The sequence below is a fragment of the Anguilla anguilla genome, chromosome 12, assembly GCF_013347855.1.
Source record: "Anguilla anguilla isolate fAngAng1 chromosome 12, fAngAng1.pri, whole genome shotgun sequence".
Classification (NCBI taxonomy): domain Eukaryota; kingdom Metazoa; phylum Chordata; class Actinopteri; order Anguilliformes; family Anguillidae; genus Anguilla; species Anguilla anguilla.
Window position 1 is genome coordinate 39,036,901 of NC_049212.1, and position 25,596 is coordinate 39,062,496.

The 25,596-nt window shown below is 46.9% G+C and overlaps 2 protein-coding genes across 3 annotated transcripts; one reads left to right on the plus strand and one right to left on the minus strand.

The window, feature by feature from the left end:
- Positions 1-1,118: 1,118 nt before the first annotated feature.
- opa3 (outer mitochondrial membrane lipid metabolism regulator OPA3) lies at positions 1,119-4,499 on the minus strand. The gene is made up of 2 exons (XM_035385062.1): positions 4,320-4,499; positions 1,119-2,269 (listed from the first exon to the last, which is right to left on the minus strand). The coding sequence occupies exons 1-2, from the start codon at positions 4,459-4,461 to the stop codon at positions 1,941-1,943; spliced, it is 471 nt and encodes a 156-aa protein (XP_035240953.1). The 5' UTR covers positions 4,462-4,499; the 3' UTR covers positions 1,119-1,940.
- Positions 4,500-4,539: 40 nt separating this feature from the next.
- On the plus strand, positions 4,540-23,974 carry ppp1r13l (protein phosphatase 1, regulatory subunit 13 like). Of its 2 annotated transcripts, none has more exons than XM_035385059.1 (13): positions 4,540-5,146; positions 13,796-13,872; positions 14,516-14,631; positions 15,159-15,693; positions 16,136-16,228; positions 17,329-17,411; positions 17,574-17,922; positions 18,444-18,853; positions 19,012-19,146; positions 19,305-19,438; positions 19,858-20,024; positions 20,587-20,780; positions 22,075-23,974. In XM_035385059.1, the coding sequence occupies exons 2-13, from the start codon at positions 13,839-13,841 to the stop codon at positions 22,108-22,110; spliced, it is 2,286 nt and encodes a 761-aa protein (XP_035240950.1). In that variant the 5' UTR covers positions 4,540-5,146; positions 13,796-13,838; the 3' UTR covers positions 22,111-23,974. The 2 variants fall into 2 exon arrangements, with proteins under 2 accessions (XP_035240950.1, XP_035240951.1); XM_035385060.1 differs by lacking the exon at positions 4,540-5,146 and adding an exon at positions 5,187-5,328.
- Positions 23,975-25,596: the final 1,622 nt, after the last annotated feature.

Genomic DNA, 25,596 nt, shown 5'->3' on the forward strand with positions numbered 1-25,596 from the left:
CCTCTGAGCCTTATGGTTATTTTTGTGTGCACTGTTTTATTGAAGCAGAATTCACTTTGTATTGTTGATGGCTGCGGTCATTATGAACAGCCGACGGGCAAGCTTTGAAAGTATGGGCCAAGTGGCACTGTGTGAAAATGACAAGCATGCATAGCGGGGACCTCAATCTGTTCCCGTTAGCCCATCGTGTCTGTGGGTTTTCCTTTCAATTGGCAGGCAGTTTGGACCTTAGAAATAAGGCATGTGGGCCTTTTCTTTAAATGTAAAATGAAGTTTATAACTTACATTCAGCAGTTATATGCAGAAACACACTAAAAGCCAGCAGACACAGCAGTCCCATAAGGACTGAAATTTGAGACCCCAACCTGACAGTTGGTCCACTGTACCAGTAAACATTAATTTTTTCCAAAATGAGAACGCGAATACTTTAGCGCCCCCTGGTGGAAAGAATTAAGTGCTAGCAATGTTCAGTGCGAGAACCATTCACGATTACGGATGGGAAACTGTACTACTATGTGGTCTTGCGCTAAAAAAAATAGGTCTTTGTTTCTAACGTTAGACACTTATAATGAAATAGCTAATCGAAAAATGAAGGGCGACACATTCATTAGAAGGACAATATCAGTCATGAGAAGCAGGGATGTGTGTTTACAATGAGTCTAACGTGGAGTTTGATGTTGAATGGGCTTCTATTGGATGTGGGGGACGGGGGACGGGGGGGGGGGGGGTTTGTTTACACGGGTATATCTAAATATCTAAATATTGAAGCAAGCAACCTAAAAACTGTCTGGGGTGCACACAAAAGCCTGGGTAGGTGTGAAAATGACCCCAGAAGTGTTATAAAGTGAAATTCCCCTTTATGCATGTTGCTGATGCAGTTTCCCACCTGAAACCAAACCTGCAACCTCATAGTTGCAAGTCCAGTTCATTTATGCTGCACTGTTGCTCTTTACACATAGGGTTTAGGGTTTTTGTTTATGGTTTTTATCATCTTTATCTTGTCAAGTTCTTGCATTGTTCTGTTATTTATATGGTGCTGCAACAAACAGATTTCCCCATGGGGATTAATCAAGTGCTACCAATCCATTTATCAAGGTGCAAATCAAATCACTAATAGCCATGTAGAAAATTACATTTTATTTTACAAGAGTCCATTGACATGTTCTTCATGCAATTGCTATCCAATATATTCAAGAAACCAACATGTCATGTATTGAATGCACTTAGTACATCAAGCAATGGAGAAACCCAAGCATTTGCTCTCGGGCAGCAAGAGCAGAAACTGGATTTTCTGATATGTGTTGCGGATCCTGCCAACACAATCAAATGTTTTGCTTTTTTGCAGGATTTAAGGTCCAGTTGGTGCCATTTTGTGGGATGGGGGTTACACAGGGGCACAAACCACAAAAACCTGACAGACTTTATTAATCACTCTTAAAGAGAAACAGACCAAATCTACTGGAAGAAGCAGAATAAAAATTCTTCCCTTTTACTGTCCTGAATGTAGAGTATTATTATACAAACAATCACAAGTGCATCAGCTTCACCTTATAAACACTGCATTGTACTGTAATGAAACGTGAGACGCATACTTCTAAACAATGCATTTCCATTTCTGCTTGTTGGGGGCCTGTCGGGTTGCCTTGGCAAGCTCTCTGCTTGCAGTAGCACACAATTCCATCAAGTTACACTTGCATCAACCAAATATATTATTCATAATTATCTTAGCAGACAAACAGTGGCTCTAACACAGTGCTCACAACACTGCCATCCCCTGTAGTTGAGCTCCCATTCAGCAATGCCCAGCACGGTGGGCAGGGGGGCTGTGTGTGTGTGTGTATGTGTGTGTGTGTGTGGGGCAGTACTCTAGCAGGGGCACACCCTCCCTCCACGGACCAAACCCGGTCCATTCCCTTCCCGCCCAGCAGGGGGCGCAGCCTCTATTTCTGGGCGGGAGCAGGCAGCGAATACAGCAGCCTGTTCACCTCCCTCAGCTGCGTGTCCAGAGTCTCGGTCACCAGGCTCAGCTCAGCCAGCTGGGTCTGCAGGTCGGTGATGCTCTGGTTGAGCTCCTCCTCCTTCCGCCTGGAGTTCGCGGCCTGACGGCTGTACTCCAGGATCATGCAAGCTCCGCCCACCGTGAAGATGATGGCCTCGCCCAGAAGCTCCGCCCCCAGCTCGGCTGCCGCGTCCTCGTTCAGCGGCTTAATGCCCGCCCCGCGGAAGCCCATTATCCGCATCTTGGTGCGCATTTCGATCCAGTGGTACACTGCGTGGGAATGTCGGGGGGGGAAAAAAAAAGTGGGAGAAGCTGCTTCTCTGTCCACACATTCAACCACTGTAGCCCACTCTGTGCATGTGTAGATTTACATTGCTGCAGCGCAGACCAGGGGCAAACACGTATTTGAAATAACGCTTTAGATGGCCCGTAGAATTTGAAAACACTCGAGTTTTATCACATCACCTCACAGTTTACAACTCAACATAGCCTATTACCAGAATTTTGCTCTGAATAAAAGTGAAAACGGATGTTTCTTCATACAAGCTTCAGCAATCTGCAGGAACTAACTGGTGTCTAAAGGGTTAAAGTATAAATAAATAAAGTATCTGAACAAGGTCTGCTGTGGCTTTCATTTTTAAATCTTCCTGGCACACAACTTTAATGTTTTCATAACTAAGCACACACATTTACATTTTACCTTGATACAATTAGCAGGCACTCTTATCCAGAGCTATATTCATAAGTGCAAAGATACAGGTTTAGGCAAGGAACAATGTGTATGTCAAGTCACAACCAATAATAGTAGCAGTAGCCTACATAGTCTTACAGCATAAAGTTAGGTTAGGAGCCATAGTAGGTGCAAGGGCAAAACAGAATCGGGTTTATTAGTAAGCAAGTGGGTTAAGAGATTTTGTTTTTCATTTAGCACAGGTACAGCAAGCAAACCCATGCAAAATGTTCAGCATTAGGAAAGCCAAACACAGGCTATTGTTACCTCAAATCCTTGATGTGCTTCTGGAAATAACTTAATGCTCAGAAATTATCATACAAATACCAAGACTCACTGCACCTCCTCTCCTTCTCTTGGCAAATTAAATTTACAAATTAAATTTACAAATGACCGTGCTGTTACTTTAACAACACCAGAATCGTGAGGCCCTTACCTGGGTAAAAAAAGTTACCTTTTTTACCCAGGTAAGGGCCTCACGTCTGGATTTAGAATTAAGCCAGTTACTTTAGTTGAAAAGTTCACATTTCTTCAAAGTCAACACTTTTGTGCATTCTTACTTCACGTTCCTGTCCCTATCCAGTTACAAGAATGCACTGAGCTGATCATGGCCCTTTATGGTCTTATGCCGTGGTAGGATGCGACTGATATAATGATAAATATAAATGATAAAATTGATATTAATTCAAATTCAACTGCTTAGTGTACAGAGATCTTAACTGATGCTGTATTTTGGCGATTCTGATGTTGTTAAAGTAACAGCACGGTCATTTGTAAATTTAATTTGCCAAGAGAAGGAGAGGAGGTGCAGTGAGTCTTGGTATTTGTATGATAATTTCTGAGAATTAAGTTATTTCCAGAAGCACATCAAGGATTTGAGGCTGAACTGGCCTAGACGTTTCAAGACATCCAAACACCGGAGCAAATATTATCTTGGATAGCTGTGATTTTATGACTAGCAATTCTCCTCGGAATGTTTCCGGCAGATGTATATGGCAGCTAGTTCATAAACCTTATCTCACGCAACTAGCTAGCAAGGTAACACCTGCGAGACGAAACCTTTTACTTTACATTTAACTGAGCTAGTCTAATATAAGACTCCTGCTGGGAAACCACACATACCGCTCACTAAAGGCCGAACTATCGTTATGTCTTTTTTGATCTGAATAGAGTGACAGTTAAGAAAACAAACTGAGCAACTGCAGTACTAGCCAGCAACCCAAAGATCCCGACATACAGTAAGAAAACCTTTGTACTTTCAAGTTTACAAAACCCTCAATGACACACGGTTACTGCCTGCATTGCTTCCCTTCTCGAATCCCATTGGTTAAATTTTCAACGCAAGAACCCGCCCAATGAATTCAATTTACATTTTAGCTGGTCTGTCCCCTTGTCAATTAAAGTAAACTACGAATACCATCGATTCAAAACCAAGCCCATACAACGGATTGGTTACACAAGGCTGAGCTGAAGCTAGATTGGTTCCTCCTCTTCTCTACAAAAAAAATACGATTCCACCCTCTCCTCTACCCGAGTATGTCCGAAGGAGCAGCTGTACGTGGGTCATTTTAACACGCCATGGTTACTTACGCTGTGCCGGAGGTAGACATACGTAATTCTTGAAGAACTCGCTTCTCCGAGCACCTGCCTTAATTCGGTTAGCCACAGGTTTACTCATTTGCCGAACCCCCAGATACAGCAGTTTAGCGATGGGAAAGGCTCCGACGACCATCTTGGCGGAAACACCTCAATGAAAGGGGCGGCACGAAGCGGAAGTTACAACCGGAATGACGTTTTATTAATATTCATGAAGCACTCTTGCGATTGATTGACTAATACCTACGTCATATATTTTATTGGGAACCTTTTGTATTTCTTTACTGTGACGACGAATATATTATTTTGTTTCCCCAGCTGCCATTTGCCCAATATGTTTATTCAGTGGTGTAATCTACATATGCTGATCTGTCTGTCATATATTTTATATGGATGCCTTGAATGTTATAATCAAAGGTATCCACATAAAATGTACAATGGCCACGTTTGGTGCGTTTGTTAGTGAGGTATTATACTACACGGGTTGGGGAATTTAAAAAATCGCGAAATAAAAAAGAGCGTACAAAGGTGTCAAAGTCCCGAGCGCGGATGGGGGCGGGTTGCACACCTGCCCCAGCTGTGCTTCGTGAACACCTGGCTCAAGTTACAGCGGCGCAGGACAGTGGGCTGGACTGCATGCCGTGAGAGCTAGATCGCTACGCCATCCTGCAATCAGCCAGACGCACTGATTCACACTGAGTCAGTGGAAGAGAGCAACAAGTAGCATAGGTCCGGGTAGACCTCGAGAAAGAGATTTGCGGTATTATTGTACAAAGTTTGCAGTTGTGTTGACTTTCGGTAGGAACAAGGGTCCGATCGGGGTAAGTAAACGAACCGAGGTTAAAATCGTTTTTTTTTTCTTTGTGTAAACTGGCTAGCCGTGTGCGCAATACGCTGCTAAGTAGTTGCACGTCACATTGGAAAGATTGGATTATTTTTTTTATCATAATGCAAACTGGTAATCAAAGCCCGCAATTGTGATGCTGAAACGGACTATGCGAATGTAAGGATTCTTGTCTTAATAGCCTTCAAAACTTTTTAAAATCTGTTCGATTGTTTTACTGTACGGTTTTAGATCTCGAACAATGAGTCAGAACTGTAAGCGAGGAGAAGGCTGGGGAGACTTTTCTAATGGGAATCAGATGTTTCTGTAGCTCACAAAATCCAAGTGGCAGTGCTGAGAGGAGTGGATACAACAACACAGAGAGTTCTATCGCTGCGTCTGGCTTGTAGTTCGGAACTTTGGACTGTTTGTGTGCATTGTTTTAAGTTGCGGATGTGGACCGTGCATCGAACTGTATAGCCATGGGAATAAAACTTTGATAATTTGTGTGTTAATGGAACATAGAGACCAATGCACTGTCCCATGGTCGCAAAAAGAGAAACGAGATGATGTTAAACCAGACCCCCCCTTTTGGGTCTGACTTCTTAAACACAACTGGGCTGGTAAACCTTCTGCATTAGTCCTTACTTGATATCTCTTTAACTTTGACCGAGTGGCATAACATTGCCTCATTCACGAAACGTGTACGATCACATTTGTTCTGAACTGCGTGTAAGAACGTTTCCTAGAACATTTTGGCATTCATCTTTTTTTTCTTATCTGTATTTGTTCATGGCTCCTTCCTTATGCAAATTACATGAATATGATTGCGCATAAAATTTATGAACAGCCAGCATTCATCATTTCGTACACCTAGGATATGCACAAAAACAAAGTTGTGTCATGAATCTCGTATTGTTATTGTCGTAAAGTTTTTTTTGTAGGAACATTTTTAAGAGCAAAAGTAATAATTTAAGAAAAGTTTTGTGAATGAGGCACATTGTCTCTGCAAATGCTGCGAATTAACCCAACTGCAACTGTACTCAACTGTAGCCTGCAACGTTCGACTGTATGAACGTAAAAGTAACTGTGACCTAGATTTCCTGTTGAATAGCAGAATCAACATAAATCAAAATGTCAAAGTCAGTATTGATTTTCATGCCTCGAAGAGTTACACTCTGCCTGTATTTTTTAACTTCATGGAAATGTCGACCTAATGATAAACTGCAGGATCCTGCACTAAAGCAGAAATTGCCTGGGTTTTCAGGACCGTGCATTGGAGTCTATGATTGGTGTGTAGCTAGGCATACCGTGTCAATGACTATTTTTTCCCCCTGAAGGAATACTCAAACAACAGGCAAAGTGTGTAACGTTATTTTTTATCTTTAAAGGTATTTATTTATTTATTTATTTTGCACACGACAACCTTACCCCAAAAATAAAATACATGCATTATTTAAAATCAACATCTTCTTTGTGACCGCAGTGATGTCGCTTATACCGGCCCATTCTTTTGTAAGTTCCTTATTTGGTTAGTCTACTCTTGATTTACATGAAATGTAGCTAGCAGCAATGGTTTCCAGCATTACCGAAATGGCTAGTGGAACTTTGACAATATAGTTGCCTTTTTGAGAGGAGGCACCAGTGACGCAGTCAGACGGCGTCTATCGATTTTGCAACAATAGGTATGACATGAGATGATTCAGGTGTGAAAGCGAATGGCAGGTCAAATAAGAAAAATCAGTTTTTTTAACAGGCCCATTCCGTCGTAAGATCGTGTTCTTCAGAACCAGCACGACCAGCGCGATTATTAAAGAAATGAACGTGCAAGCGTCCATAATTGTGAAGCCTTAACACGTGTGTGCAAAAAAAAAACATACAGACTAAAACGCAGGTCTCCAGCCGTTCAACGGGGACAGGCACAATCGATGTGCAGCATGTACGTACGTGCCTTATTTGTGGTCACAAATAGTGAAAATATGAGTGTCACTCGAGAGTCTTGTTTTTGGAGAGATTCATTAACTTTGATATTGAGGCAGTTCTAAGTATGCCAATGGAAGCAAGTAAAGCACATACTGTATTTGCGTGATCAGTGTGAAGTGAATGCTCTCATCGTTATTCAGAAGCAGGTATCACATTCTGCACATATGTTTTGCATTCTTGTCTTCTTGTTGCGGACAGTGCAGGGAAAGCCCTGTGCTTTGTGTGTGTGTGCAGGTCCAGTGGGACCAGGCACTGTGAAGCTTTGACTGATTATTTCTTTTTATTTTTTGATTGCATTGGGAGGCCATTGCAATGCTGCAATGCAATTGCTGTGTAAAAAGTTGTGTAAGTCGCACTGGATAGGAGCATCTGCGTAATGCCTGTGATGTAATGTAATGCTCCCCAGCTCTTCACCCCTCTAAATAAGGCTTCAGACCTGCTCTTTTCCTGCTGAAACTGTAGTGTAATGGGTAGGGAACTGGGTTTGCAGGTTTAAATCCTGAGTGGGGGCATTGCTGCTCTACCTACATATGCTCTTGAGTCAGGAACCTGATCTGAATTGCTTCAGTGGGAAATCAGCTATGTAAATGGACTGCATGCAAGAGAAGAATGTGTGCTATATAGATTGCTCTGGATTAGTGCACCTCATAATGCTTTTATACATATGAAGGTCTTCCTCCTCTACTTCCTTCCCCTGCGTGAAAAATGATGGGATGTCCACACTCAGTCAGACTTTCTCCCAGTCTCGACCTCTTGGCCCTTTGCACATGTGGAAAGGGACCGTACGGTTTTTGAGATGGGTGTTCTGCAGTCTGATTGGCTGGAGACAGTTCTAACGATTGGCTGGTCAACATTACGTTCTTAGTCAGCGGTTGAATTGCTGCCTCCAATTTGAGCCCCACCTGCACAAGGTCCTGATTTACCAGAAGAAAAGTAACTGACCCCTGGGTTAGGGTTGGAGGCTCTCAGTTCAGGCTCAGAATATCATAAGGTGAGACAAGGTGAAAGCAGTTTTTGTTTGATTACCTTTTTGTTTTCAGGTTTTACTGATGATAGGGAGATAATTTTGCGGTATGTTCCCTTGTTTGATTTGAAAGCAAACGTATCGCAGATATGCCGACTCAACTTGAACGTCATCTGGTTTTCTATTTGCATCCAGCTAACTTTTGTTTGAACATGTACTAAATGAAATGGAGTATGGTCTACCAGCTTTTTTTTTTTTTTTTTTTTTTTGCAGTTGAATTGTTTTTTTTTTGTTTTTTTTAGACAACACACCTTATCTTATTTGCGTGAGGGCTTCCGTGATTCGTCTATTATTTGCGTTCGGCTAACCAGCGGCTAAACGGGAACACTGGTGCTGTGAGAAAGTGAGTGTTTAGGGTCTGAAAAAACAAGTAGCGCAGACATGGGAAATTTACGAGGGCCTGAGTAATTGCCATTGGGTTTGGACTGAGCAGGCCTTCTTCTCAAGGCTCAGAGCTGCTTGTAGGAACCAGTTGGGCTGCATACTTGCCTCTCGTCGATCTTGCTGTAGCTTGTACAGTTTGTTCACGGTGTCATCACTGTGAGATGTACTTTTATACACACACGCACAGGCACACGCACACGCACACACTCACACATGCACACACTCATACATGCGCACGCACACGACCACACACACTCATACATACGTGCACACACAAACACACACACACACACACACATACATGCACACGCGCACGCACATACATACGTGCACACACACACATACTCGCGCGCAGACACACATACATATGCACACACACAAACACACACACGTACATATGCGCCTGCACACACACACATACACACGCACGCACACACACACACGCACATATGTGCCTGCACACACACACATACACACACACACACACGCACACACACACACTTACATATGTGCCTGCACACACACACACACACGCACACAGACGTATTCGCGCACACATGCACATACATGCATGCACGTAGTCCTCCCTCAGTAAAAGCTTGGTTCGTGCCCCTTTGGCCAAGCTTTTGCAGTGAGGCGATGGCACTGCCTGGGCTGTTTTTCGGCTAGACGTGCCCCGCAGATTCGTCTGGGACAGTTGTCATTGCGGTGTGTTTGCACAAGGGGTGTGAGATGTGGGAGTTCGGGGATGGGCCATGGGGCGTGTTCACCCTCGCAGCGCTTTCACTTGCATCACAGCTGAGGCTGACGTGCCGGTGCCGACCACAGCCACCGGCATGGGAGGGAAAACCAGCCAATGAGAAACTCGTGTTTCACTCAAGTCACCATACATAAAAAAAAAAAAAAAACTTTATTGCACAGAGTGGGTAGGGGAAGATTCATTCACAGCTGTATGTGTACATACTCAGTATTTATGTATGTACCGAGTACCTGGTGAGGAAAGATCTAGCAGGTGATCTAGGTGGAGAAAGTGGTGGCAGGTTTGATGGGCCCCTTTTTCGCAGGGTTGAGTATTTCTACACGTCTGGCTGTGTTTGGGATGTCGGATTTCCTTCCTCTGTGAGACGCCGTTCCTCCCTGCAGCCCCCGAGAGACCCCTGCCTGCCTCCTCAGTCTGCCTACCCCGAGTCCTGCGGTTTCCCCCGAAACCTGACACAGTGACTGTGCGCGCCACAGGACTCCTGTGTTTCGGACCTGCGCCACAGGACTCCTGTGTTTGGACCTGCGCCTGAAAACCGTGTTCGGACCTGGGCCACAGAACTCCTGTGTTCGGACCTGTGCCACAGAACTCCTGTGTTCGGACCTGCGCAACAGAACTCCTGTGTTTGGACCTGCGCCTGAAAACTGTGTTCGGACCTGGGCCACAGAACTCCTGTGTTCGGACCTGTGCGACAGAACTCCTGGGTTCGGACCTGCGCCAGAAAACTGTGTTCGGGCCTGGGCCACAGAACTCCACGTTCCTACCAGGCGCTCGCACCCAGTCCAACGAGGACGCTCCCCACGCCGATCGGACAGGCGGCCGAACTCTCGCGCCCTTTTTGGCGCCGCGCAGGCTCCAGCACACCTGGGCTGGTGTTGTGTGTGTGTGTTTGTTTGTTTATTCGGTTGAACGCGCGCTAACGTGCTTTTCCGTCACGGTGCGTTCGCTTATTCGGGCACTACGCGTTCCTCAGAGAATGCTCCTGGGACCCGTGCCAGCTGAGTCAACGTAAACCAAGCCACAGCGAAAACACGAACGGACCTGAGGCCTCGGAGGACTTTCAGCTTCAGTACGAAGGGGGGGAAGCTTGTGCCCGTTACCGGGGGGGACGCGCAGCTGGATTCGGCTTCGTCTTGACGATCGGGCCGCCTTTTCGTTCGGCTGCTGCTGAGCGCGCTGGACTGCGTGGGACGACTGGTTGGATGCGGAGCTCAGACGGAATGCTGTGAAGACGGCGTCAGGGAGCGATTCTTGGGGAAAAAAAGAAAGAAAAGAAAACGGCAGTGAAAGGAGGAGGAGGAGGTAGTTTTTTTTTTTATCAGCCGCAGCCTTTAGATGCAGACTGGGCCGGCGGTGAGAGCGAGCGGTACAATCACCACTGCAGAGCGGCTTCGGGTTTTTTTTTTTTTCTTTTTTCTTTTTTTCTTTCTTTTTTTTCCATTTTCAGGGTGGGAAAGGCAAGAGGGTGGAAACACAGATTGGAAAGTGATGAAACAAGAGATGGGTGGGGCAGCATATAGGAGGGGCGCGGTGGTGGGGGGAGGAGGGGGGGGTGAGACTGTACATGTAATGGGAGTTAGATTGCGTGGGGGAGTTCAGAGAGAAAGAGAGTGAGTGAGTGTGAGTGAGAGAGAGACAGAGAGAGGGAGAGCCAGAAAAAACAGAACATTCCGAGGACACACCCTGACATGCTGAGGAATGGAGTCATTATTGTCCTGATGTTGTAATCGTCCCGGAGTCTGGCGCTGGTATTGTTCTGTTACGGCAGGCCGACTGCAGCGCAGTTCTTCCGTTGGAGCCAAACAGCCAGCGGCCGCAGGGCCTTTCTCAGGGATAGGAGCGCACCGGAGTCGCGCGGCCATTTTAAGTTAAACTTCTGCGGCTACCGTCTATACTAGAACGATGGTGGGTCTGAGAAGGAGGGAGAGACGGAGTAAAAAAATAAAAGGGAGAGGGAGAGTCAGTCAGTGCCACTAAATGACCTGTGTGATTCAGTCACAGTGGCATCTGCAGAGGGTGCTCTTGACAAACGGAGATAAGCTCCAAGCAGGGGCCTGAGAGGTCAGCTGTGGAATGTGAGTTGCAGGTCTCACCGACAGTCTAAAGTTTCTGTGAAAGGAATCACATTAACACTGCTGTGTCTGTCTGTGATAGGCTAAATAATCACATTAACACTGCAGTGTCTGTCTGTGATAGGCTAAAGAATCACATTAACATTAACTGCAGTGTCTGTGATAGGCTAAATAATCACATTAACACTGCAGTGTCTGTATGTGATAGGCTAAAGAATCACATTAACACTGCAGTGTCTGTGATAGGCTAAAGAATCGCATTAACACTGCTGTGTCTGTCGTGATAGGCTAAATAATCACATTAACACTGCGCAGTGTCTGTATGTGATAGGCTACAGAATCACATTAACACTGCCGTGTCTGTCTGTGATAGGCTAAAGAATCACATTAACACTGCAGTGTCTGTGATAGGCTAAATAATCGCATTAACACTGCTGTGTCTGTCTGTGATAGGCTAAAGAATCACATTAACACTGCAGTGTCTGTATGTGATAGGCTAAAGAATCACATTAACACTGCAGTGTCTGTCTGTGATAGGCTACAGAATCACATTAACACTGCTGTGTCTGTCTGTGATAGGCTAAATAATCACATTAACACTGCAGTGTCTGTATGTGATAGGCTAAAGAATCACATTAACACTGCAGTGTCTGTCTGTGATAGGCTACAGAATCACATTAACACTGCAGTGTCTGTGATAGGCTAAAGAATCACATTAACACTGCAGTGTCTGTGATAGGCTAAAGAATCGCATTAACACTGCAGTGTCTGTCTGTGATAGGCTACAGAATCGCATTAACACTGCAGTGTCTGTGATAGGCTAAATAATCGCATTAACACTGCTGTGTCTGTCTGTGATAGGCTAAAGAATCACATTAACACTGCAGTGTCTGTATGTGATAGGCTAAAGAATCACATTAACACTGCAGTGTCTGTCTGTGATAGGCTACAGAATCACATTAACACTGCTGTGTCTGTCTGTGATAGGCTAAATAATCACATTAACACTGCAGTGTCTGTATGTGATAGGCTAAAGAATCACATTAACACTGCAGTGTCTGTCTGTGATAGGCTAAAGGCGCGGGGGGGGGGGGGGTTGTGGTTGTGGCAGGCAGCAGGCTGTGTTCTCCACAATAACCACAGATGCAATGCATGGATTTTTATTGCTGTTGTTTTTTTCCTCTTTGTCCTTGTCGTCTATGCCTAGAGCCAGTTCTGCTTCAACGTGTCTGAAATTTGACTTGAATGAGTCCGCACAAAACTGTGTAGCAACTGCACAGCATGGCACTGTAAAACAACACTGCTTCAGCCCATAACATTACAGGCATTTAGCAGACGCTTTTATCCAGAGCGACTTACACAACTTTTACATAGCATTTACATTGTATCCATTTATACAGCTGGATATATACACAAGCAACACAGGTTAAGTACCTTGCTCAAGGGTACAACGGCAGTGTCCTACCAGGGAATCGAACCTGCGACCTTTAGGTTACAAGACCGGTTCCTTACCCGTTATACTACATTGTGGGTTTAACATGACCGTGCTTCCCACGTGCGACTCATTTTCGTGCTGAACGGCTCCAGATTTCTGCCAGTGCTCCCCTTTCCTCCGTTTCCTGCAAGGCTGTGCAGCGGAGTGCTGTACCTCTCTCTCAGGCCTGAATTACAGCCAGCCCGCTCCGCCCCGGGGCTGTTTGATTGGGCGGCGATGGTGGCCTTCTGAACCCGTGTCGACGGGAGGCTCGGCCCTTGGGCGCTGGCGCATTATGTAATCGCGCGATGGCCGCGGGGGGGGCTCTGTCAGCGAAAGCAGGAAAGGAATCTTTTCGCAAGCAGGAGCTTGTCGCCTCAGCCCGTTAAAATGCTTTCTTTCACTCGTCCGGACTTGACCGGTTCACTTCATCTAAAACCAGGAATCGGTGCTATCTGGCTATCTGGCTCCACCCCTCAGCCCAACAGGCGTGTGCAGTCTGTGTGTGGAGCCATGCCACGCGCAAAGGCCTTTTCATTATCTGTGTCCAACCAAGGTTATCTCGGGGAAAAAAAGAAAAAAAAACACCTTTCACAGCTTAATAAATACTGTGCTTTGTAAAGCTATTTTTACTGTTTGATGCATTTCAACTGCCGACACTTGAATATGTGGAATATGCAGACAATATGCATGCCACAAATTCTTCTCTCCGGTGCCGATTGTCGTTCTTGCGAAAGTTTTTTTTTGTTCACTCTCGGTGCATCTGTCTACGTTTGACACTTTCTCATGCACGCAGATCTACCACCTAATTTGTCTGGACAAGTATGATAAAGTGAAGCCTCAGAGATTACGTAAGAGCATGAGATGATTTAAAGGAGTATTCAACCTGCCGAACTGTTTACGGTTTATTCTGATTTGTCACTTCCCGATCCCTTCCTGTGACCCTGCAGCGCTGAACGGGATCGAGCGATCGTCTGACAGAAGGGGGAGGCCATGGAGTCGCAGATGAAATACGGCAGTACGCTGTGTGAGTGTGCACTATGGGACAGGCTAGCCCCAAGAGGCCCATTCACAATTACGGCTTGGCAGTATTCTGTGTCTGTTGAATTTTCTCAGCTAAAATTGAGTGTGTGCGTGTTTGTGTCTGTGTGTCTGTGTGTCTGTGTCTGTGTGTTTGTGTCTGTGTGTTTGCGTCTGTGTGCCTGTGCCTGTGTCTGTGTCTGTGTGTTTGTGTCTGTGTTTGTGTCTGTGTGTTTGCGTCTGTGTGCCTGTGTCTGTGTGTTTGTGTCTGTGTCTGTGTGTTTGCATCTGTGTTTGCATCTGTGTGCCTGTGCCTGTGCCTGTGTGTCTGTGTCTGTGTCTGTGTGTCTGTGTCTGTGTGCCTGTGCCTGTGTCTGTGTGTCTGTGTGTTTGCATCTGTGTGCCTGTGTGTCTGTGTCTGTGTCTGTGTCTGTGTTTCTGTTTGTGTCTGTTTGTGTTTGTGTCTGTGTTTGTGTTTGTGTGTTTGTGTCTGTGTTTGTGTTTGTGCCTGTGTCTGTGTGTCTGTCTGTGTGTTTGTATCTGTGTGTCTGTGTGTTTGCATCTGTGTGCCTGTGTCTGTGTGTTTGTGTTTGTGTCTGTGTTTGTGTCTGTTTGTGTCTGTGTTTGTGTTTGTGTGTACTCTCCTGCAGTCCGGTCGATAGACGACGATTTGAACGCCTCTCTGGCCACGGCGGATGAGCTGTCGCGGGAATTCAGCAGCCTAATGGAGGAGTGCAGCACCAGCCGCCAAGTGCCTGAAACACAGGTACACCGACTCTACACCGACTCTACAAACTCTACACAGACTGTACACCAATTCTACACCAGTTCTACACGGGCTCTATGCTAACTTTACTCCAGCTCAACACCAAATCTACACCGACTCTCCACAGACTCTACATCACTTTACACCCACTCTACACTTCCTGTACATCTGTTTTTCCATCAACTCTGCATCTCTTTACACCCAAACTCTCCAGCTCTTCACACAACCCTGCCACTCTCCACAATGAACACGTCTTTAAGTCCAGTTCAGCCGAGTTCAGTCGCTGATGTGTAGACCTGTCACAGATGGGCTGTTGTCCTTTCGATTCAGTCAGATCTGTCTCACATGCAATACTGTGGTAAAATGGCGGTAAAATTTAATAAAAACGCTCCTGCAGATTGTTGAGAATGTACTTGGTTACTTGGAAAAAACTGAAGTACACCTGCAGTGACGTGTAAAAGGTTATGAAGTATTTGATCTCATATGAAGTATTTGACCACCAGGTTTTCCCTCTCTCTTTCCCACAGGCTAAGCCATTCTCCTCTGGAGGGACGTCGCAGAATGTCCCGGCTGCCAGCTTTCCCACGTCTCCAAATAACGGGGGCAGCGGCAGGTACGTCTCCACACCCTCCACCACTGTGGCCCAGGTCCCCGAGCCGAGCCACCGCCCCCTGGAGTCCGTCGCCCCCAGCGGCAACTACGCGTCCCAGTCCCCACTCTACTCCCCCCAGCCGGTGGCCTCCCCCAAAACCCAAAGAGTGCAAATCACCTCCACCCATCGCTCCGACTCGGACTCCGGCGTGAGCTACGGTAGGCTGACCCCGCCCAACCAATCGCCACGCACCCAGAGGCGGGCGTCCCCCTCCCGCCTGACCGCCTACAACGGCTCCCAGAAGGCTCAGCGAAGCCCCTCCCCCAGGCCCCACGTGAGCTCCGTCTTCAGCCAGTCGGCGCGCGTCGCGCACCTCCCTTCGCCCACGGTCCACTCGGCGTTCGAATCCGGCCAGCGGTCTCCGAGGACCAGCACGCTTCCGCGAAACTTTCTCCCCTTCAAGCAAAGCGGTGAGCGTGCTCAGTAGCCCCCTTGCAGATGTGAAGAAGTTTTCAAACGCCGTCGCACCTGGCCTGTGTTTTCTTTGGTAGTCACGACGACCGGCAACACTGTTGTGGCTCTCTACCAGGGTTGGGCGGGTCAGTTCTGCAGTGGGTCAGTCTAATCGGGAAACGAATTCAAATTTAGTCAATGATTTTCTAAAATGCCTGCAATTTTTCGGGGAGGATTTTGAGTTTCATTTTACTTCATGAATTCACCGAAGCTCCACCGTGTGTGCCCGAGTTTGCCTGTGTGTGTGCCTGCCTGCCTGCCTGCCTGCGTGCGTGTGTGTGCTTGCCTGAAATTTGCAGGTAGCCAATTCAGCACACCAAGTGACGGCTTGTATGGAACCCTAAGAAATAATGAAAAAATTAACAGTGAAACGATGTGTTCTCTCGGGTCCTCGGGCAGACGACGGAGCTCAGAGGCCGAAGATTCCCACCAAGTGGAACGAGACAGACCTGGACGCGTCCTACGACAAGAAGCCGCATCACACTTACGACAGTGAGCCCCCCGCTTTGCGTCGCCCCGTATGTTAATCCGGCTAGTCTGTCCACCGTGAACCGCCACAGATTCTCTAGGCCAGTCGGATGGTCAGCACAGATTCTCCAGGCCAATCAGATAGTCAGCACAGATTATTCAGACCAATCACATGGTCAGCACAGGTTCTCCAGGCCAATCGGATGGTCAGCACAGATTCTCCAGGCCAATCGCATGGTCAGCACAGATTCTTCTCACCAATCAGATCAGTCAGCACCGTGTTCTCAGCATAAAAGCGGCAGTGGTGTGGACTGGTTCTCTGCCGCCACACCCCTGCATGACTACTCATAAACTGTGATCTGCCACCTGCTAGTCTAAGGATGTGAGGAACACTGAATTATCATGTTACTGCAGAACAAGGGTCCCCAGAACCGGTCTAGCAGGGCCACACGATCTGCTGGTTTTCATTGTTACTCAGCACCGATCAGTTAGAACAGTTAATTACAAGACTCATTTGTATCAGCTGGTTTTTTTGGTCGCTGATTCGTCTTTCAGTGTTGTTTATTCAGTGTGTTAACTCTGGTCCCTGGTGTTTCAGAGTGCAGTGTTGTTTATGAGTGTTAACTCTGGTCCCTGGTGTTTCAGAGTGTAGTGTTGTTTATCAGTGTTCATCAGTGTTAACTCTGCTCCCTGGTGTTTCAGAGTGCAGTGTTGTTTATGAGTGTTAACTCTGGTCCCTGGTGTTTCAGAGTGCAGTGTTGTTTATGAGTGTTAATTCTGGTCCCTGGTGTTTCAGAGTGCAGTGTTGTTTATCAGTGTTAACTCTGGTCCCTGGTGTTTCAGAGTGCAGTGTGGTTTATCAGTGTTAACTCTGGTCCCTGGTGTTTCAGAGTGCAGTGTTGTTTATCAGTGTTAACTCTGGTCCCTGGTGTTTCAGAGTGCAGTGTTGTTTATCAGTGTTAACTCTGGTCCCTGGTGTTTCAGAGTGCAGTGTTGTTTATCAGTGTTAACTCTGGTCCCTGGTGTTTCAGAGTGCAGTGTTGTTTATCAGTGTTAACTCTGGTCCCTGGTGTTTCAGAGTGCAGTGTTGTTTATCAGTGTTAACTCTGGCCTTTTCGTTTCAGAGACAGAGTGGCTAAGGCCCGCGGTGCCAAACAGCAACTGGAGAGAGTCCAACCTGGATGCCCCGCCCCCTTCTTCCAGAAAGGTGTGTGCTTGTCCTCACCTGTGTGTGGAGCACACTGTTTCCACGGTTACTGCGCTCACAGAACTATAGCGGTTCTGGTCAAATACCTATATACTGTTATACTGATGGAGGCTTGTAACAGTTCTCGCCAAACTCTCTTCCCCACCCCCACCCCCCCTCCAGGATCCCCAGTCCCGCTCTGGCCAGTACGGCTACCTCCCGCATAACGTCCGACTGACCCTGGCCCCCGATAGGCCCTCCTCGCCGCACGGCTCGCCCAGCTACGGCCCCCAGCCAATCGTCTCCCGGATCTCCATCCCGCCCGCCAGCCCCCGGGTGCAGCAGCGACGCCCCATCCCGCTGTCCGTCATCATGCGGCTGCAGAACCCGCAGTACTTCGTGGCCCCCCAGCCCCCTTCCCGGGGGCCCGAGCAGGGCAGCGCCCCCTACAGGCAGCCCACCTTCGTGCCCTCAGACTACCTGCCCCAGCCGCCCCCGCCGGAACTCAGGCAGCCGGGGTTCTACGGCGAAGGTACGGCGGGGAACCGAGAACGCGCTCACCGCGATTTTTACCGCGTTCCTTACTCTTGGACGTGTGCCCTCCATTTTAATCTCATTAAGGTGTTCATCTGTGTTTGTCTGTGTATGCACGTGTTTGTATGCCTGTGTCTGTGTGTATATGCATGCATGTCTGTGTGCATGTGCGTGTGTGTGTGTGTGTGTGTGTGTGTGCATGTGCATGTTTGTGTGCGTGCGTGCATGTTTGTGTGTGTGTGTGTGTGTGCATTTTTGTGTGCGTGTGTGTGTGTGTGTGTGTGCGTGTGTGTGTGTGTGTGTGTGCATGTGCATGTTTGTGTGCGTGCGTGCATGTTTGTGTGTGTGTGTGTGTGTGCATTTTTGTGTGCGTGTGTGTGTGTGCGTGTGTGTGTGTGTGTGTGTGCATGTGCATGTTTGTGTGCGTGCGTGCATGTTTGTGTGTGTGTGTGCATGTTTGTGTGTGTGTGTGTGTGTGTGTGCGTGCCTGTGTGTGCATGTGTGTGTTTGTGTGTTTAGTGCTGGTTCCTGAGGACGTGGAGGCGGAGCTTGAGAGGGTGGAGCCGGGGAGGGATCACGCGATCCCAGAGGACGGCCAGGCCCCCGTGCCCCGCCCGCTGAGCCCCACCCGCCTGCAGCCCGTGGTGGCCCCCGAAATCGAGGTGGCCCCCGACCGGCAGGAGGTGCTCCGCCTCCGGGCCGAGATCCCCAGGGCGCTGAAGAGGCGGGGCTCCGTCGACCAATCGCGGCCGGCGGCCAAGGGCCAGTACAAGCAGGTGATCAGCAAGCTGTTCCGCAGGAAGGAGATCCGGCGCAAGGGGGAGCCGGCGAGCGAGAGCAGCAGCTCGTCCGACGGGGAGGACCCGGCCGCCTCGCCCAGCGCAGCCTCCACCCCCAGCACCCCCACGCCTGCCACACCTCAGCACAAGGTGAGAGGGTGGGGCCGACCACACCCACCATTCACGGTTTACACACACCTGCCGCACCTGAGCACAAGGTGATTCACAGTTTACAAGCCGTTCTTTAGTTTCTCTCACCTCTCTCCCGCTCACTCTCTCTCTCCCTCCATCCCCCCCCCCCCCCTCAGGGTGTGAACTCCATCCTGAGGAAGAGCAAGGAGCAGAGGGGTTCGGGGAGGCGGGCGCACCTGAGCCCGCTGGTGCTGCTGCTGGACGGGGCGCTGGTGGGGGAGCTGGAGACGGTGCAGAGGGCCGTGCAGGAGGTACGTGGTTTGGGGTCCGGGGTCTGGGGTACGGGGTACGGGGCGGGGCGCCATGCACATTTAGGGCTTACTGCTAATGTTTCAGCTTCCTGTGTTTAAATTTATCTGTGTGTGTGTTGTGTGTGTGTGTGTGTGTGTGTGTGCACGTGCGTGTGTAGATGAGTGACCCCAGCCAGGCCAATGATGAGGGCATAACTGCAATTCACAACGCCATCTGCGGGGGGCACTATGCTGTAGTGGAATTTCTGGTGCGGATCGGAGCCAACGTCAGTGCGCCAGACAGCCACGGATGGTAAAGACACGGCTCAGTCTCTCTCTCTCTCTCTCTCTCTCTCTCTTTCTCTCTCTCTCTCATGTAAGAAACCATTCGTTTGAAAATGCTTTCCTGGCCTAATACATTTGACTGCATCGCAGAAAAACATTCTGGTGGTTCTTCTGCTGCCCCTCATTGTTATATTCTCTCTTCCTCCCTCTCACGGTCTTCATCTCTCTCTCCCTCTTTCCCTCTCTCTCTCTTTCCTTCCCTCCTTCTTCCTCTCTGCCCCTCCCTGCCTCTTCCTCTCCCTCTCTCTTTCCCTCTCTCCCTCACTCTCATTCTCCCACCCTCTTTTCCTCTCTCCCTCTGTCCCCCCCTCCTCCCTCTCTCCCCCCTCTCTCCCCCCTCCTCCCTCTCCCTCCCATATCCCACCCCTCCTCCCCCCCTGTCCCCAGGACCCCCCTGCACTGCGCCGCCTCCTGTAACGACCAGACGCTCTGCGAGTACCTGGTGCGCAACGGGGCGGCGGTGATGGCGGTGACGGAGAGCGACGGGGCGACGGCGGCGCAGAAGTGCGACCCCTACGCCGTGGGGTTCCAGGAGTGCGAGGGCTTCCTCAGGGGTGAGGGCCGCGCCCGCTTCGCTGGGACCCCGAACGCGAAAATACGAAATACGATAAATATACGATCAGTGCGCACAAGTAAATCCACTTTTGGCTGGACCGCAACAGCGGGGCCAGCCCTACAAATGCGAATGTCTGCGACTGAGTCACTGAGTGAGTTATGAAGTTACACCATTGGTCGGTTGAGTTATGAAGTTACACCATTGGTCGGCCGGAGAGGTCCAGGCATATACTAGGTTTTGACCTGGTCTTGTTATTAATTATTTGTTATATTCATTGATCTTAAGTGTTAATGACAAAATAATTAAAAAAATGCCTAAATTGCTGAATGTGTGTACCCAAATATAAATCAATCTATATTTATAATTTATTTATAATCATCAATTTTTTTGTTTAACCTACTCTCTGTGCTGCATTGATTTGTTAGTTAGTTTGTAGATAGCTTGTAGCAGCTGTAGGTAAGTTAAAGGTACTCATGAGTAAAAGTCACGCGTTGTTATGGTTGCTGTGTGCGCCCAAGAGGTTGAGTGACGGGTTTTTGTGTGTACCCGCCTGATTTCAGGCGTGGAGGACGCCATGGGGGTGGAGAACAGCGGGGTGCTGTACGCTCTTTGGGGGTACCCCGCCCAGGCCTCGGACGAGCTGAGCTTCAGGGAGGGGGACATGGTGACCATCCTGCAGAAGCCCGAGGGGTCCGACTGGTGGTGGGCCTCCCTCTGCGGCAGGGAGGGCTTCGTCCCAAACAACTTTTTTGGGGTAAGAGAGAGAGATGGAGAAAGTGCCGAAAGTTATCTCCCAGTAGCTGGACTTACAGGGCTAAAACATAATAACAATATTAAACTTAAGTAAGAGACAGAGATGGACAAAATGTCTGAAGTTATCTCCCAGTAGCTGGACTTCCAGGCTTAAAACATAATAACAATATTAAATTTTAGTAAGAGGCAGAGATGAACAAAATGTCTGAAGTTATCTCCCTGTGGCTGGACTTCCAGGCTTAAAACATAATAACAATATTAAATTTTAGTAAGAGGCAGAGATGGACAAAATGTCTGAAGTTATCTCCCTGTGGCTGGACTTCCAGGGTTAAAACATAATAACAATATTAAACTTAAGTAAGAGACAGAGATGGGAAAAGTGCCTAAAGTTATCTCCCTGTGGCTGGACTTTCAGGGCTAAAACATAATAACAATATTAAATTTAAGTAAGAGACAGAGATGGGAAAAGTGCCTAAAGTTATCTCCCTGTAGCTGGACTTGACAGGGTTTAAAAATGAATAATAACATTGATAATTGTAATAATAAGAATTATTATCATCATTACCATTGTATCATCATCGTCATCATAATTATTACTTCACTTATTTAGCACTTTTCATGCAATGGTTTGCGACTTAATGTGCTTCTCAGATACAAACTCATATTTATTAAGTCGATAGCATAGTGTAGGCACCTCAAGAGTTAAGTATATTTATAGTTCATGTTCAAGGTCCAAGGACCAAGCATAAATATTTCAAAAATAATTGAGCCCCAGGACACTGTTCATTGAACCAAAACATGCTGACTCATTTCGGACATCCAGTGCTTGGTGTCTCCCAAAAATGTCAGCAATTTTTGGTTCCAAGAGATTTTTTGATCCCGCGGGAGTCACAGGCTATAGTGACTTTTTCAGTTTTATTAATTTGTTATTAAATGAATGTGTTGTTATTTTAGTGTTTGTTCACATGGTTCTGCATTATATTCCCTGTGCACTTGCTGCTGTGTTTCAAATGGGCTCAATCTGGCTTCTCCTGCTCCTGTAGTTTAGCTCTGCAATTGTTACTCAGAGATTTTTCCTAAAAGACTCTGATTTTAAACAATCGCTTCCACCGGAAACTCGATATCAAACGCATAAGAATGCATGAGAATCAGAAGAGCTGAGCTTCGGAAGGCTGTGAATTTGACGGGTGGTTTTAAATCAGGGACGTCAAGTTGACGCGTGTGCTTTGTTTTTCTCTTTTCCATTTCTGTTCCGTCCCTCGATCTGTCCGTCCGTCCGTCTGTCCGTCCTGCAGCTGTTCCCGAAGGTGCGGCCGAAGTCCTTGTGCTAGACGGCGGCTCGTGGGACGCTCCCTGGCCGTCGCGGCTCCTAAAGAAGCCGCGGACCCTCCTCCCTTCCCTTGCAGGCGACGCACCTCAGTCAACGCCGCGTGCGCACGCGGTGGGCGTGGCCTGTGCGCGTGGACAGTCTTTTTCTCCGTGCGTCACGCGCAGCATCTCAAAGAAGCCGTGACCCGCACTATTAAAATCTCACAATCATCTCGAAGCTTTTTTTTCCCCCCCGCAGTCACCTTTCGCACAGTTTCCGTACTACCTGTTCGTGCCATCGGCTCCTGGAACCCCTGGAAGATTTCAGCATCTCGGCACTAATATTTAAATATTTAACCTGAAAGCCCCCCCCCCCGTTTCTCATGGTGTGTGGCTCAGGATTGGACAGGACGGCTCAGGGTTGGACAAGGTTTGGGAAATCGACTGGTCCAGTTAGTTCTGCATGCTCTGAAAAAAGCAGGATAATAAACTCTACGGAAAGCAGTGGGCCAAATGAACATTTGCAGCCCCCCAGGGCCGCTGTTCGGACGTTCTGTCCACCCCTTTTTAAGCCCCGCCCTTTCAGCGTTTGAAGAGGATGATAGCGGCTTGCCCAGGTCAGCGTTCTGTGGAATCAGGTGGTTCATCACCTGGTTGCCATGGAATTATCAACTGTACAGCCCGTTTAGGTACCTGGACAGAAATACCTGGATATACCTTGTCTGTGTAATCTTGCTGTCCCTGGAACTCTGCTTTATAAACTCTTATGCTACAAATATATATATATATATATTTCCATATATGGAGATCCAATATGTTGCCATTCTTGATTCATTATTTTGTGTCGATGGAAAGGCTGTTCTTTCAGCATTTAACTTCACAGAATAATGATATCAAGATATAACACTGAAACTAATTTAAATGTGTATATACAATTGTAATTTGCACTGCAAAATATATTGAATAATATATAGAAATATATTGCTAAATATGCCAATTATTGCCACTTTGGATACAGTGGGATGTGTCTGAATATAAAATATTGTGAAACAAAAAAATGATTGGCAGGCATTAAAAATACAAATGGAGTGCCTCAAAATACTCAAATATATTCCATGTTTTACAGTATGTTTCTATATATGTCAGTATATTTTGTTGTATAAATAGTCATCTCACCCTTCATCTCACCATGATTTCTTTTTTGTGTTCAAATCGTAAGTACAAGGTAAAAAAAAATCGAGTTCTGTAACCTGTAAAGCAATTTGTGACAAAGTTTTATCTCATTTTGAGTTACAAAATGTGTTAAAATGGGAATATTTCTGTGGAGAGCTGGCAATACAGTTTTTGGACTCCAGACTCAGAAGTGTTGAGTTGAACATGCTGGAAATTTGATTGTACAGAGTATCAGATTTGTAAGACCGAGTGAGTTGTACACAATGTATTTTTTTTTTTTTAAGATTTGTTTTCTTGTTCTGGGAGCCAAGATGTCTGACTCAGCATTCCGTTTGAGAATCTGTGTCAGATATAAGACGGCTATTTACAAAAGATGTGCGGTTTCCTTGTAAAACATTGTGATTATTTTATCTGACAGTGGCAGTGTATTGTCTGTCCTGGGGTATCTCGCTGTCATGACTTCTGTTAACTGTTTTCCTTTATATTCTCATCTGTTAATATCCTTTTTTTTTTGCAGTGTAAAGATTAGTGTTTTTCTTTGAAAGGTTTCTGTCAGTCTGTCCATAAGGTAAGACCATATATTTATACATGAGAATGTATGAAATGTCTCTCATATATACATATATGTATATATAAAACACATATATGTATGGATATATGCGCGTACACGCACTCTTGCATACTTGTGTACATGCAAATGAATGAAATGTATGGGATACTTATTTTTTGCCTTCCATCTGAGAGGCCGATGTGTACTAAGCACTTATAAGAATGCTGTGCGTGCATATATGTGTGTGTTTCTGATGATGGGCTTTGTTACAAACGGTCAATTTGATTTGTACATTTTCAAGCATTTTAATAACAACAGAAAAGCCGTAATACAAATAAATAAACGACGTAAGTCCCAAAAACGTCTGTCCTTTGTTCGCAATGATATACAGTGTTTATGAAAGTAAAGTTTCCTGTCCCATGTATGAACACTGCTGCTTGCAAAAAAAAAACTTTCAGGAATGTTTCTTCAGCTCATGGCACAGCCTCTACTTAGGACGCAAACCCGCAGCCCCCTGGCAACCATCTGGTCCCGTTACCGGGGTCCTACGCCACTGCCCAAACACGAAGGTCATCTGATAACAAATATAACTACAGGTTATACTACAACAACAACAACACTTCAGGTTCTCAAAATATATAATTCTTATTTGTTGTCATTATACAAGTATGTATATAAACGACTGAATCCACAACGGTAATGCCTTTTTTTCCGTTTTATTGTTTGTGGTCACGCTTCAGATAGCAGCTGCTTCTCTCTTCCTTTCTCTCTTCCACTCCCCCCATTTTATATCATCTGGCCCGAAGCTTGATTGCGTGTCACTGTGAAGTGCTTCTCTCACCGTGTCTATAAATACCGCCTTCCCTCAACTCATTCGCTTATTTTACATTACATTACATTGCTTATTTTAAAAGCACTTACCCTTGAAGCCGTTTTTTTATTTTTATTTTATTTTATTTTTTAATCGTCTGGAGATTCAGAATTCCGTCTCCTCTCCTCGCTCTCCTGCTGACATCACCCCCTCTCATTCTGACCCTCAGTATCATTCGGTGAGTATCAAAGCACTGGAAGCTTGAGCTTTGGGATGGTTGTGTTCAGTGTGAGGGGTTGTCATTAGACTGGGAGCTTAGAGACAGTCGTGCTCAGTGGGAGGGGTTGTCATAAAGCTGGGAGATTTGAGACAGTCGTGTTCAGTGTGAGGGGTTGTCATTAGACTGGGACCTTAGAGACAGTCGTGCTCAGTGTGAGGGGTTGTCATTAGACTGGGAGCTTAGAGACAGTCGTGTTCAGTGTGAGGGGTTGTCATAAGACTGGGAGCTTAGAGACAGTCGTGCTCAGTGGGAGGGGTTGTCATAAGACTGGGAGATTTGAGACAGTCGTGCTCAGTGGGAGGGGTTGTCATAAGACTGGGAGATTTGAGACAGTCGTGTTCAGTGTGAGGGGTTATCATAAGACTGGGAGATGTGAGACAGTCGTGCTCAGTGGGAGGGGTTATCATTAGGCTGGGAGATTTGAGAGGGTAAATGGTAAAATGGACTGCATTTATATAGCGCTTTACAATTGATGCCTCTCATTCGCCAGAGCAGTTAGGGGTCTTGCTCAAGGACACTTCGACACGCCCAGGGCGGGGTTTGAACCGGCAACCCTCCGACTGCCAGACAATCGGTCTTACCTCCTGAGCTATGTCGCCCCAAGAGGGCTGAGTTCCGTGTGAGGGGTTATCATTAGACTGGGAGATTTGAGAGGGCTGAGTTCCGTGTGAGGGGTTATCATTAGACTGGGAGAT